This window comes from Lycorma delicatula, chromosome 6, assembly GCF_047948215.1.
Source record: "Lycorma delicatula isolate Av1 chromosome 6, ASM4794821v1, whole genome shotgun sequence".
Lineage (NCBI taxonomy): Eukaryota > Metazoa > Arthropoda > Insecta > Hemiptera > Fulgoridae > Lycorma > Lycorma delicatula.
In genome coordinates, this window is record NC_134460.1 from 11248565 (window position 1) to 11264804 (window position 16240).

Genomic DNA, 16240 nt, shown 5'->3' on the forward strand with positions numbered 1-16240 from the left:
TTCATCGTAAATTACCTCCATCCGAAAAAAGAATTATTAGGCAACTTTTTACATTTACAATTATTTTTTACTATGTAAAAATAAATAATGCCACGGAAATATTACAACTTTGTCAGAATTTTTCTTGTTTTTACCGAAACTAATTTTTCTGAATGAAAGAAATTAAATTACACGACCAGGAATTAATTTTATGAATTCGTCAATCAACAATACTAACATATCAGGTATTACACGTAAATCTTATTGATGAATTCAATCTAATGCGTACTGGAAGGATTTAATAATTAAAATACTAGTCGATTGACTACTAGAATTTTTTAATTCAATTCCTCGAACAACAAAAAAAAAATAATTTTTTAAGACATATAGAGGTCTAGCTACGATCAAAGATATCTTCTTCGTTAAAATATACAAAATCATGTTTAAGTTTGTGATAATATAAAAAAATAAATAAAAATATTTGAACAAGTAAAATATTCCTGGTGTGGATATCAAAAGATATTTTTTTAATTAGAATTGGAGAACGTAGAATTAAAACTTGTAGGAGTGGGTTCGGAAGAAGATAATAGGTTCAACCTTTTTTTTATTTATCCTAACAGATGAAAAACACTTACTATTCTATTCGACGTAAAAAACATTACGCAAACATCTAAAATAATTTAACTCATCGATCATTAACACTAATTACTATGATTAACATTATATAAATGAGTATGTATATTTACATTAACAAGTGTAGTTTTAATCTTTAATAACTCATGTTATAATTAATTCACTATGTCATGGATTTTATGTTATTTCACTCGCAAACATTCTTCACTTTTTAACCGCTATACGCAATTCAAAGTGTAATAGTTAAGAATAATTTCTCTTTGATTATATAATTAAAATATATCATCATTATAGTACAGTTAGGATAGGCGTTAATATTTCAAATAAAATTTATTATCAATCCTTAAGCAATATTTTAATGCAACAACCAGGAAATTAACATTTTGTTATGTTATTATGTTTTTTGTGTTTGACACTTACTGTACGTAATATGACACTTTAATAATGAAGGGTCAACTACTAGGTTCTCATTTATTGTCAGTATCGTAGTGTATATAGGAGCGTGTATATGTATGTTATCACGTGGTATTTAACCTGACTTTTCAATATTAAATTTCTTTTAACGTTAATAGTACTGAATGAATTAAACGCATTATCATTTTCTGTTAGGAAAAAAGAAGAAACAGTTATAATAGTCTACGTTAAACATAAATTAATCGATTAAATATTATTATTTGTAGATAAATTTAAGTGCAATTCATTAAGGCATTTACTAATTTATTATTTGTATTATTATTACTATTATTTTCAACTGTAGTATTAGGATTATAAAAACTTGTTTACATCAGACAGGCAGATCTGTGTACAATGATGGTGAACCCTCAGATTTATTAGGCCATGAAAAATAAACCATACTCACTGTTTTCGACCCTTGTTTTTGGCGCTAAAAGTTTCATTAAAGTAAGTAAATAAGGATTTTTTTTTTTATTATTTAACACGGAAATATTAAATACAGTGCGTTCGGAAAGTTGCTATACACTGGAATTATGGAAGTTGGTACTTTTTTGTTTTATACTACCCAAAACTTCTTGCCCAAATCAACTCACAATCACTCGAATGGTAATTATGTTGAGAAAAACAATCCTTAGGAGCGAAAAACCTTTCTTTTCAATTTTTGAAAAAAAAGAAGTTTTTGTCAATATGCAATATGCTTTTTTTTACCTCCAGGACCGCCGTTAGGTATTACTTCAAAGGATGAGATGACTGGCAATTAACGTGTGAAGATGCCGGACCGGGATTCGAACCCGGGACCTACGGATGATCGGCCGAGACGCTACCACTCGCCCCACGGAGGCCGGCATGATTGTAGATGTAGATTAACAAAACTACGTTCGCTAACCTCGACTGATTAATAATAATGTTTTGATTATTTAAATTTTTTATTATCTTGCTTTTAACACCCCCAATGCAACCGATCTTCGCCACCAAGCATAACACAGTCACTTAGAATGTCACGTGGCAGTGCCTCTGTTCTCCCTATCTGGCCTCTCTACTAGTGATTCACCCATCGGGGTCCCCCTAGCATCATCGGAGAACGCCGACCTCCCTTCTGGACAGCTAACGTGTTCCTTCTCTAGGGGTCTACTCTTCCCATCCCAAACCTACTAGCTCCCGACAATCTAAATACGAATTTTTATTTAATTACTCAGAACATTACTGCGTTAATTAGTCGAGAACCTACGCTCGCTTTTCTCGCTAACTTCGACTAATTAATTCAGGAATGTTTAGATTATTTAAATAATATATAATTTACTAGATTCCTGTGGATACTAGATTCGTGGATTCCTGTGACATTTCAGGAATGGTCGAACTGAGACTGTACAAGACTACACTCATGCATATCATCTTCATTCATCCTCTAAAGTATTATCTGAAAGGTAATTACCGGAGGCTAAACAGGAAAATGAAAGCGATAATAAATAATTGCAATAATTAGAATTTATTATTTAAATACTCAGAACATTACTGTTTTAATTAGTCAAGGTTAGCGAGCGTAGGTTAAGTTTGGTTAACACGTTCACGACTTGATTTGGGGAGGAAAAATGATTTTTTTTTTCAGTTTAAATAAAAATTTTTACCTTTTTTTCTCACTCAAAATTGTTTTTTTTTCAAAATAATAATGATTTTTGAGTTGATGTGGGTAAGAATTTTTGGGTGGCATAAAACGAAAAAGTACCTGGAGGTGTAATGTCGAAACTTTCTTAATTATTTTGTATTTTTATTTCTTTATTTTATAAAAAACGGATATTGCAATAACTGGAATAGTAAATAAAATGTGTTGAAAATGACCTACCCTAACATCAATACAACGCTGCACATGTTACAATTTATTTTCAAATATTTTAACCAGCTGATATACTGGAATGTCTCGTACGTATACTATTATTGCGCTTTTTTATTCGTCAGTCGTGCGTGGTATCCTATGATATACTGCTTGTTTCGCTGATCCCCCCTTCTGAGGGAGTCAGATTGGACGATCGTGCAGGCCATAAATCCCTCAAAATGATTCATTAACCAGACATTTAGTAAAAAAGTCATTGACCTGTTAGCTGTGTGCGATGTGGCGCAATCTAGTGGGAAGCAACCGTGATTGATTTCTACTTCTGTTAACCGACTAATTAAGTTTGTTAAACAGCACAATAACGAGACTGTTAACTAGATTTTCAAAAAAGATTACACTGCGCCTTCTACTCACATCGACCCAGACTCCAATTTTCGCTTCGCGTTTAGTTCATGAGGGTTAGTTGTCAACCACAGTCGTGTATTTTGTGAATTAATACATCCTCCCAATTGAAACCACGCTTCATTTGTAAAAAAAACGTAATGTCAAGGATACCTATAGAATTTTGGTCAATAATACATTTAAACCGTCAACAATTTAGTCTTTTGACATGACCTGTAGATTTCAGTTCTTTTCTTTCAGTTTATTGCGGGAGCAAGTCTGAAATGTTGCTGCTGTGCTAATTTACGCGTTGACTTCGGTGGACTTTCGGCCATAGCATCCGAAATATCAAGTAGCATCTGTTCATTTAGTTTCGGTGATATTTCACATCGATCAGCGTCTCCAACATAGCCTGTTGCCCGAAATATTTCGATAAGAATTTGAACCGGATTGCGGTGAGGAGTATTTGGAAACTTTTCAGAAAACTTATTGTTAACTAAATCTAGTGATTTAGTTAACAATTTAGTTCGTAAAGATTTAGTTCGTAAAGAGGTGACAAGTATAGTTACTTGTCACCTCTTTACGAAAGAGGTGTTACACGAGAAAAATGCGTTTCTCTACTGAAAAAACCATATCGGCAATTATTAATGCCGATACACAAAAAAGAAACGAAGCACGTTCAGTCATAACTCAACAACTGACGTCTTGGTTTATTCCGGAGTAACGCCGAACTATTCCACAGAGCAAACAACCTAACGCCGGAAGAACAGAATACTGCACAGCGACTTTCCGAACGCGCTGTATTAAGACAACTCCTAATTTTACTAATGTGTAAATGAACAATGTCATAAGCATCGTTATTTTTCTATTTGGATATGGACATTGGTGAATAGGAGAGAAAAGAGTGTCAATATTTACTTGTCTGTAAACGGTTTTGTATTTATTTTATACCCGGCAATCTAAATCTGTAAAAAGAATTCAAAACTGATTGTATTTAGTACTTGTACATAAATTCTGAATATTACTAATGCTTACTGTATATGTTTAATAAATAGGCTTGTACAATATGACTCATGATTGTATTGTGCTACTGAGTTAGTGGTCAAGGTCTTTTACCTTAGCAGGAGTTTGGCATTAAGCGTAATAATATTTACTTAACATTTATTATTTTAGTAATTGTTTATTAATTATGTTCTTTTTAATTCGTTTATTAACATTTTTATTACGTTTGTACTGAATTTAGCTAATAAACAGTTTTCCGTTTCAATATAAGAAATTTTGTGCTGTGTAAAAGCTGTGGATACTATCAAATTTTTTGCGTCTGGGTGAAAGTTTTGTCGTTCATTTTTGTATTTCCACAAGTTTCACAATTCTGCGGATGTGAATGGGTAGCTCCTTAAGAAAACTTATACTTAGAATCTTGTTTTTAGATGTTTCTTTAAATTTTCAGAGGAAGAAGAAAATTTTAATTGACGTACGTATTTAAGCAGATCAACGAAAGGATTGTTCATGAATAATGTGCTTCCAATTCGTTGTCAGATAATTGAATAATCATAGAGAATTAATCTGTACAATTCACCTGATTATACACCTAGCTTGGTACATCTTCGTTAGATATAAAGTTAATATTTTCTTTGTTTAATAATTTGAGAGTATGATGATTAAAAATAAGGAAAGAACTTAAAAAAGAACAAGAAGAAAGGAGAAATAAATTGGTGATGTACAGAGACCGGATTATATGCATTTGCATATTTGCATATTAAGCCCATTCTCATCGGTTATTGCATATTTTCCTTAAAATCTAGTGATGATACGTATTTTTACTATATGTACAATATTTTTTCGGTAGGGTACCTACTTAATAAATTAAATCTAATGTTGTAACCGGCCAAAGCTATTAGCCGCACCGCTCTTAGAGCGCACTTAGCAGCTGCGTGTCTATATTTTTGGTAGGATAATATTATGAGGCCAAATAAAACACAGACTCACGCGAGACAAAGACGGAAGATACCGTTCTGCGTCGCACATGCCTACTGCAGCACTCCTCCAACTAGGTAATTAAATTACGCAAGTTATTTTTGACGCGCTTATTGCATTAGTTTGGTTTTTTATTTATTTGAGCGTGGTTTAATGTGTACCATGCCTCCCGAAAATAAAGTGCCTCTTCGTAGATAGTTGACTATCCTGGACCATTTACATTCGACGGAAATGTTTTATATTGTCGAATTGCAAAAGAAAGGCCCACGAGAATAACTTATAAAAGCGTCAAGTAGCAGTGATTTCTCTTGCAAAGGTAAATAAAAAAACTACATTAGCACGGATTTATATGAAGCGTTTACGTTGTAATGTTATAAGTAATATTCCTCTTCACAAACTTACAAATCCTACCTTCAAACATTTTCTGCAAAAATATTGCTTGAATCAAAATATACCAGATGAATCAACATCGGGTAAAGATTACATACTAACAGTTTACCTAATGTTTTGGAAGAAATACTCAATGAACTCAAAGATAGTATTATTTGGATTTCAGCGACAAAACTATCGACAATTGTGGCCGTTACATTGCAAATTTAACCGTCGGTGCATTAGAGCCTTCTTCTTCCTATCTGGTGGCCTACAAAGACTTTGAAAAGACATATCATTCTACGATCGTCAGATTTGTAAATGAGTGTATTAAAAAAAAATATTTCCTGAATCTTCTGCAGATGAAAGACTGTTTATATTTCTCTCAGACCTGCTCCCTATACGATCAAGACAGCCAAAGCCCTCGAAGTATTTTATTCCAATTTAATTCGTCTGACGTGCTTTGCTCACAGAGTACATCGATTCGCTCAAGTACGATCCACGTTTGGAAATGTAAATAAACTGATTTCAACAACAAAGTGTTTCTTAAGGCACCTGCTCGCAATAAGGCCTATAAAGAAAAACTGTCAAAAGCGCTTTTAACTCAAATCTCAGTGGTAACCCGATGGGGTACATGGATTGAAGCTGTACTGTTTTACAATGAACATTTCGAGGTCATCAGAGGTGTAGTATACGACTTTGATAGTGCAGAGGTTATGGCAGTTTGTCAGTCCAAGGAAAGCATTTAACGATTCAAGTATAAAAAAAAAACAGCTGTAATTAGTACTCATTTTTCCCCACGTACCTGCCACTATTAAAAAGCTTAAAACTCGAGGTTGGCGTTGACTGAATCTATTCAGTTAATGAATAAAATCCGCCCTATGAACTCCGCATTGCCAGAGGTATTCGCGTGTAAACTTAAAGAAAAATTTGAAAACATTTTTAGCAATAACCCAGGCTTAGAACCTTTATGTAAAATTGATAGTTTTATTAATGGGGCGGGTGAACATTTGACAGAAACAGTAAGTGCTAACAAAGCAGCCAAATTCAAATACTGCTCAGTTACCTCGGTGGATGTGGAACGGTCCTTTTCCAGTTAAAAAGATATTTTGCCTGATCGAAGACACAATCTTACTACCGAACATTTGGAACAGTACCTGATTCTTTACGTATACAAAAGTAGCAAAATGTTAAATAATTGTTAATTATCGAATTTATCGATATATTCAATTACTTACTAATTGTATGCTGATTTTTAAATAATAAACTAAAACTTACTATTTTTTTATTATTTAAAGTTGCATATTTTGACACTTTTCATGCATATTTTAAGCATTCTTCATGCATATTTGCAGCTTTTTATGTTGCATATAATCCGGTCTCTATTCATGACCATTTGGGCTTCAAAAGATTAGTGCGCGTTGGGTGCCGCATGTCTTAACGGAACGTCACAAAAAAATCCGAATGGGTTCTGCTTTGGAATTTTTGATACGGTACACAGGAAACGGTGATCGAGTTCCTTAATATCGTATTACACGCCAGAGAGAAAACGGCAGTCAAGTGAATGGCGTCATCCTCAACCAGCAACTAGACTAACAAAGGCCAAGCCACAGCCATTTGGGATCGGTTTGGTATACTTTTGATTGATTTTCCACGTGGAACGACTATAAATGCAGATGCCTGCTGCGTAAGTTACTGTGCGGCATTCAAAATCAGCGACGTGGACGGCTGACCGATGACGTCGTTCTGCTGCATGATAAAGCGCGTCCACATGTTGCGGGTCCGACACGTGAGTTTCTGAGAACATTTCGATGGGAAATTTACGATCACCCACCATACAGTCCGGACTTAACTCCTTATATTACAATTTATTTAGGAAATTAAAAGAATTTTTGAGTGTTAAGCAACTCGCTGGTGATGATGAACTTAAAAATACTGTTAATCAATGGCTAATTGGACGGCTGAAGAATACGACTGGGTATATTGAGGCCGGTGTATCGCTATGATAAATGTCTTAATTCGTGTGGCGATTATATAGAGAAGTATTACAAGGTATGTAGAAATAAAAATTATTTATAATGTTTTCAGAATAAATTTTTTTACAATGAAACGGTCTTTACTTTAGAGATAGCCTCTCGTAGATTTATCAGTGGGCAATGACATTAACTGTAAAATGTAAATTTTATACGTAAAACATAAAAACCAAAGATTTAATACGCTTAACAATATGACAAAGACAAAAGATTCAACATTAAAATCTAAACGGTTCAATTTTATCATATATGAAGGAAACCATTGGCGTCACCATATTGTGGCATTACGCTCAAGAATGGCACCGTCATAAGGATTTCAACGATAATCTTATTTAAATATGGTTATGAAGGAATTATTTTTATTATTTCTATTAATAATAATTTCTTTTTAGTCTTAATACTACGTTCCGTTAAATAAGATGAAACCTAATCTAATATAGAGAAATAAAATAAATACTTAATAAACAAACATTTTTTTGCGTTTTATTTCTATTTTAATTTGTTGCTGTTGTTAAGGTAATAAGATTCTTCATATAATGGTTTGCTTTAGGCTTTGTCTATTTATAAACTGTTAGAGAGATACGTAGTTTACTATATGACACATGTGTGCGCATATGAATGTACGAAAGCTGAGCTATTCTTGTGCAAATAAATATTACGCGTAACTTGCTTAGAAAAAACATTTACCATATTATGTTTAGAATAATCACGCTGATAAGTTAAGCTAAATTAATAACGTTCTTAATAATAATAGATTAAGGGTAATTCTATTTAAGTTCATAATCTTTTCTTTTTGTTGTAGCACGTGACTTCATTCGTCACTTAATAGTTTTTTAACTACAATTAACCTAACTCCATCGTAACCTCGTACGGAATCAGCAATTTTTTTTTTAAATATCTTATTATAAACTTCCATACATTCTCTAATCTTTGTCCTCGTTCAGTTTAGGTGTTTTTCAATCAGTTATATTCTAGTTTTGTTTATTTATTCCCTCTTGAGTGACAAGACGTCTGCGTCCAATTGTAATTACTTCTTTTTTTTTTTGGACGATAAGAAATTGAATTTTGTAACGACTAAAAAATTGTCAAGCCTGTCCGGAATTAGAACACAGAACCTTTCCGTATAAAAAACAGAGACGTTATACTTTGCCAGGGAGATTGTTTTTCGAATATTATGCCATTTGCAGTGGAGCAGATGGTAATTTAATTATTTTAATTGAGATTAATAATGCGATATATATTTGAGTTTTTATTTCGCTTTTAACGTACATTTATAGGATTTTGCTTTTTAAGATGTATTTTTACGTTTCTGGGTTTTAATATTTAATTTTTAAATGTCAGTTTTTTAAAATTTCGTAGAAAATATAAGAATGCTAGTGATGAAGAAAGTAAAAGGAACTATCGGCAATTAAGAAATGCTATAAACAGGAAGTGCAAACTGGTGAAAGAAGAGTGGATTAAAGAAAAGTGTTCAGAAGTGGAAAGAGAAATGAACATTGGTAAAATAGACGGAGCATACAGGAAAGTTAAGGAAAATTTTGGGGTACATAAATTAAAATCTAATAATGTGTTAAACAAAGATGGTACACCAATATATAATACGAAAGGTAATGTCGATAGATGGGTGGAATATATTGAAGAGTTATACGGAGGAAATGAATTAGAAAATGGTGTTATAGAGGAAGAAGAGGAAGTTGAGGAGGATGAAATGGGAGAAATAATACTGAGATCTGAATTTAGGAGAGCATTAAAAGATTTAAATGGCAGAAAGGCTCCTGGAATAGACGGAATACCTGTAGAATTACTGCGCAGTGCAGGTGAGGAAGCGATTGATAGATTATACAAACTGGTGTGTAATATTTATGAAAATGGGGAATTTCCATCAGACTTCAAAAAAAGTGTTATAGTTATGAAACCAAAGAAAGCAGGGGCAGATAAATGTGAAGAATACATAACAATTAGTTTAACTAGTCATGCATCAAAAATCTTAACTAGAATTTTATACAGAAGAATTGAGAGGAGAGTGGAAGAAGTGTTAGGAGAAGACCAATTTGGTTTCAGGAAAAGTATAGTGACAAAGGAAGCAATTTTAGGCCTCAGATTAATAGTAGAAGGAAGATTAAAGAAAAACAAACCGACATACTTGGCGTTTATAGACCTAGAAAAGGCTTTCGATAACGTAGACTGGAATAAAATGTTCAGCATTTTAAAAAAATTAGGGTTCAAATACAGAGATAGAAGAACAATTGCTAACATGTACAGGAACCAAACAGCAACAATAACAATTGAAGAACATAAGAAAGAAGCCCTAATAAGAAAGGGAGTCCGACAAGGATGTCCCCTATCTCCGTTACTTTTTAATCTTTACATGGAACTAGCAGTTAATGATGTTAAAGAACAATTTAGATTCGGAGTAACAGTACAAGGTGAAAAGATAAAGATGCTACGATTTGCTGATGATATAGTAATTCTAGCCGAGAGTAAAAAGGATTTAGAAGAAACAATGAACGGCATAGATGAAGTCCTACGCAAGAACTATCGCCTGAAAATAAACAAGAACAAAACAAAAGTAATGAAATGTAATAGAAATAACAAAGATGGACCGCTGAATGTGAAAATAGGAGGAGAAAAGATTATGGAGGTAGAAGAATTTTGTTATTTGGGAAGTAAAATTACTAAAGATGGACGAAGCAGGAGCGATATAAAATTCCGAATAGCACAAGCTAAACGAGCCTTCAGTAAGAAATATAATTTGTTTACATCAAAAATTAATTTAAATGTCAGGAAAAGATTTTTGAAAGTGTATGTTTGGAGTGTCGCTTTATATGGAAGTGAAACTTGGACGATCGGAGTATCTGAGAAGAAAAGATTAGAAGCTTTTGAAATGCAGTGCTATAGGAGAATGTTAAAAATCAGACGGGTGAATAAAGTGACAAATAAGGAGGTATTGCGGCAAATAGACGAAGAAAGAAGCATTTGGAAAAATATAGTTAAAAGAAGAGACAGACTTATAGGCCACATACTAAGGCATCCTGGAATAGTCGCTTTAATATTGGAAGGACAGGTAGAATTTTTGGAAAAATTGTGTAGGCAGGCCACGTTTGGAGTATGTAAAACAAATTGTTGGGGATGTAGGATGTAGAGGGTATACTGAAATGAAACGACTAGCACTAGATAGGGAATCTTGGAGAGCTGCATCAAACCAGTCAAATGACTGAAGACAAAAAAAAAAAAATTTTTAATTTATTTATTTACAACATAAATATCGTGACCGGGCTTTGATAACGACAGTTTGTTGTGTGCCTAGGAAAAAAAAGGTTTTCTAACGTTTTTTAATAGTTATCAAGATTGGTTATTTTTAAAACGTAAAAACTCGCATGTTTTTTTTTTTTTATATTAAATAAAAAAATAAATTATAGCTATTAAAATTAACGATTATTATTATTTATTTATTTTATTTTTTTTTTTTTTGAAATGACAAAAGTACTTCTATGATCACGATAACAAACATAGCTTCTGCAAAATTTTAATTCAAGTCCATGTAAAATTGTTATATAAAATAAAAAAGTCATAAAACAACTTTTTTTAGTCGACAGAGGCGAAGCGTCGATCTCAGTTTTAAAATAAAATACTTTGCAAAATTTAATTTTTTCTGTGAAGTTTTTTATAAATCGAAAAATAAGACAAAAACCTTATAAAATCACTGGTATTTACTTTACGAGAACACTTAGGTATTTTTGAAAGGTTATGTAACCGATTAAGCTTTTTTTAAGAGTGAAGATTTTATACAAATCGGGTCTGTGTTTATCGAGTAACAAAACAATAACTAAAAATAAAAGTAGGAAGATTAATCGGTTATTAGAATAAATTGGAAAATAAGATTACACTCTAAAATTTTATTTAAAATTACCTTTCAAGGCCAAACAAAAAAAAAACTTTTTTATGTATTACAATTTTTCTAGATAGCCGTTTCAATTTTTAAATCATGAATTTTGGAAAATATTTTCGTTAGCGTATTTATTGAAAAAAAAAACCGAAAAATAAATTTGAATTTATCTGTAAAATAAAATTGAGGTCTTATTTTGTTATACGATCGCAACTTCTGCCGTGACTTAAATTTTCACATATTTTAGCTGTTATGTCACGATTATATTGGGTTTGGATATGTATTTATTTCAAAATTAATATAAATTTTATAACTTGTAAGTTTAAAAATAAAAAAAATATCTATATATTTGAAAATTATTAAAAATGAACAAAAATTTACATTTTTACTTCTAAATAGATAAATTTAGTTTGAAATTAAACCTGTTATTTTGGTGACCAAATAAAATGTGATATCCTACAGGCAGAATTTATAAAAACAAATGTGTTCTACCTTGTACTTTTGTCATTACAAAAGATTCACAAGGTTCACAGTATATAGTATGTACAGATAATTAAAACGTAAACAATAAAAGATAATGAAGTGAAATCAGTCGGACGAAATATGTGCAAGGTAGAAAGAAGTGTAGGATTGTATAACCAATAAAATTCTCTATAATTAAAAAAAAAAACTTTTAAAACAGTTAAAAATTTCAATGTACAGTGATATTTCAGTTTTATTAGTAAAAAATTGATCGGATTATGTCGTTCCCATATTACAATAATTTACTCTCTTTAAACTTTAAAAAAATCTTTATCCAGTTTATTGTTTTGATATTTAGGTTCCATAGTAATTTTATAAGTAATTACTTTAGTTATTCTTTACTTTTTTTAAAGTGTTGATTTATTAAAAATAAAACTTTAAATACCAAAATTCTTTTATTTTAATGTAGATAAATTCAAGAGAGCTTTGTTTTTTCAGCTTTCAACGGTTCAAATTTTTGGTACGGGTTCTAACCGGTGGAATATTCCACGTCTACGAAAATACAAATGAACCGCTTTACGTGTGGACTTGTTTTATCGACGGGTTAATAATCGATTTCACCTATAAAATATTAATACTTATAAAAAGAAATAAATTTAGTTAAATTACAATCGTTCTTATTTAAACGTCGTGTGTAATTTATTTATTTTAAGTGGTGTATTAAAAGTAATAAAAACAGCAATATCGTAATCAAAACGAAACATATTTGTTTTGATAACAAGATCGCGTCATTTAGGTGGTGGGGTTAGAGAACCGTTGCTAGGCAACCATATATAGTCTACACAATAATAATAATAACACTATACTGGCTTCATAAAAGTCCGTCTCTTTCAGTCCAATAACAACCGTCGCGTGTGCTGTACTATTAACTCGCTGCCGGACGTACCACCAGTTGAACGTAATCGTGTGTGCGTTACTCTTGTATAGCAGTGTATCGAACTTAATTAAAACGAAGTGCCTTTTATTATTTATTCTCATCTGAACTACCAGTGCCTCATCGGCTAAGTAGTTCAGTGCCATGGATTACCCTCCGAATACTGTTGCAAAGTGAGTTCATTATTTTTTTCATTTTCTCTCGTTTTAAATTCTTATGTTTTATTTACTTTGTAAAAAAAACAATTAATATAACCTTAATTTAAACGCATTTTTATTACAAAATGATTTATGTTTAAATATTTTCTTGTAACGAAAAACTTTAGTTTATTTTGCTGTAAACTGTTGTTGTGAAATCAACTTTATAATTATTTTGTTAAGCTAACATCGTTTTATTTAATTTCATTATCTCATGAATTTATTTATTTATTTTATAAAACAAATGTTAGGATATTATGTAAGAATAATACTTAAGCCGTAATCGGCATTATCTATAGAATTGAATTTGAAAACACCGGAAATGTTTCCTTGTTTAAATTTTCATCCTATAATTAAACCCAGCAGAACATTTTGCTGGTTGAGAAACTGTGCTACCTTTGCTAAAAAAAAATATTCTTATTCCTTAAAAAAAAAAAAACAGAAAAAAAACAGTATTTCACATTGTCGATTTCTTCCATTAAACCAAACCAGAAAACTTATTTTGAGCGTACTTTGCCTACCCTTATAAATAAATATTTACTACTTTTCAACTAACTCCTTCAAAAGTATTTTATTTGAATTATTTATTATATTCACGTGATTATGTACATTATTATTTCTAAAATTACCAGTACTTAGGTTATGTTATAACCTTTTTTCAATTTTAATAATTTCTTTTTGACCAAGGTTTTCGGGGATACAATTTTTTGGAAAATGCTAGAGAAATTTCTTCTATTTTCGTTAATAGTTACAAATGTAATCCGTGTGACGTACAATTTTGTACTGATCTGAATAAAAAAATATTTATTTTTATTGTAAATTATAAAAAATAAGAAAAATATCGTAAATTTTATAAGCATTGTGGGCATCATATATTCTCCTTAATTATAAGCAAAAAAGATTTTTTAAATTTTATCAAATAAATTTTTTTTTTTAAAGAAATGAGGTTTATTGATGAGTAAAAACATAACTGTTAAAAAAAAGAATAATCGTTTGTGCCTGTAAACTTTAAGCATCTTATCAGCTTCTTCCGCGAATCTATGATGTGTTTTAGAAGAAGGCCGATAACCTTTTGTCTAAGTTATCTCTATAACGTAGAATACGTACTGAATATATTATTATGCGATCTACCCGATACATCTCGATGAAATTTTCACCAGTTCACTTTCTTTTTTTATCTATATATCTTTTCTTTCTGGAATTAAGTTTGTAATAGTTTCCTCTCTCCCTGGTGCTGTACCTGAATGAACCGGATTTATTGTCAATCGATGTTAACAGATTGATAAAATTATATCTAGTTTTAATTTTTTTTTTTTGTCTTCAGTCATTTGACTGGTTTGATGCAGCTCTCCAAGATTCCCTATCTAGTGCTAGTCGTTTCATTTCAGTATACCCTCTATATCCTACATCCCCAACAATTTGTTTTACATACTCCAAACGTGGCCTGCCTACACAATTTTTCCAAAAATTCTACCTGTCCTTCCAATATTAAAGCGACTATTCCAGGATGCTTTAGTATGTGGCCTATAATTCTGTCTCTTCTTTTAACTATATTTTTCCAAATGCTTCTTTCTTCATCTATTTGCCGCAATACCTTTCGTTTGTCACTTTATCCACCCATCTGATTTTTAACATTCTCCTATAGCACCACATTTCAAAAGCTTCTAATCTTTTCTTCTCAGATACTCCGATCGTCCAAGTTTCACTTCCATATAAAGCGACACTCCAAACATACACTTTCAAAAATCTTTTCCAGACATTTAAATTAATTTTTGATGTAAACAAATTATATTTCTTACTGAAGGCTCGTTTAGCTTGTGCTATTCGGCATTTTATATCGCTCCTGCTTCGTCCATCTTTAGTAATTTTACTTCCCAAATAACAAAATTCTTCTACCTCCATAATCTTTTCTCCTCCTATTTTCACATTCAGCGGTCCACCTTGTTATTTCTACTACATTTCATTACTTTTGTTTTGTTCTTGTTTATTTTCATGCGATAGTTCTTGCGTACGACTTCATCTATGCCGTTCATTGTTTCTTCTAAATCCTTTTTACTCTCGTCTAGAATTACTATATCATCAGCAAATCGTCGCATCTTTATCTTTTCACCTTGTACTGTTACTCCGAATCTAAATTGTTCTTTAATATCATTAACTGCTAGTTCCATGTAAAGATTAAAAAGTAACGGAGATAGGGAACATCCTTGTCGGACTCCCTTTCTTATTAGGGCTTCTTTCTTATGTTCTTCAATTGTTATTGTTGCTGTTTGGTTCCTGTACATGTTAGCAATTGTTCTTCTATCTCTGTATTTGAACGCTAATTTTTTTTAAATGCTGAACATTTTATTCCAGTCTACGTTATCGAAAGCCTTTTCTAGGTCTATAAACGCCAAGTATGTCGGTTTGTTTTTCTTTAATCTTCCTTCTACTATTAAATCTGAGGCCTAAAATTGCTTCCCTTGTCCCTATACTTTTCCTGAAACCAAATTGGTCTTCTCCTAACACTTCTTCCACTCTCCTCTCAATTCTTCTGTATAAAATTCTAGTTAAGATTTTTGATGCATGACTAGTTAAACTAATTGTTCTGTATTCTTCTTCTAGTTTTAAAGAGATATGAATAACATTTAGTAATTTTTATGAATTGCTTATATATTTTTTAATAATTAAACTGAAAAATCAAGTAGTTAATTACATACAGGTTATATCATTGTTTTTAAAGTCAGTTTTTCAGCAGACAGTCGGACTGAATAAATTTATTAAAAAGCCTACAGGGAAAAAAAAAATTTCAAACGCTTTCCCTCTTGCGGTCAGCATCAATGACCAATGTTGCTGTTGCTATTTTGGTTATCTGATATTACTGTTAACGGTTAAGTTAAGCAGATGTGTATCAATTCATTGAATTGAATTATGTCAGTTCATTTAATGTCATTGTTATATATATTTGATATAATTATTAAGGTTTATAATTATCCGTGTAAGTAAAAATTTGAGTATATATAAAAGTACGGTTACATCTTTATCTAACCTATTTACGACGCGAACATTATAGATGATACTAAATTCTTATTCTTTTAATCCTAATATAAATGAAGGGAATACCCCTAACGT

The 16240-nt window shown here is 31.4% G+C and overlaps 1 protein-coding gene across 1 annotated transcript in view; it reads left to right on the forward strand.

The window, feature by feature from the left end:
* Positions 1–12890: 12890 nt before the first annotated feature.
* The window catches only part of LOC142326575 (ATP-binding cassette sub-family G member 1-like), a 406137-nt gene continuing 402787 nt past the window's right edge, over positions 12891–16240 (forward strand). The window contains exon 1 of the mRNA XM_075369155.1: positions 12891–13108. Coding sequence (XP_075225270.1) covers positions 13080–13108 — 29 coding nt within the window. The 5' untranslated portion in view covers positions 12891–13079. The remainder of the gene's footprint in view (positions 13109–16240) is intronic.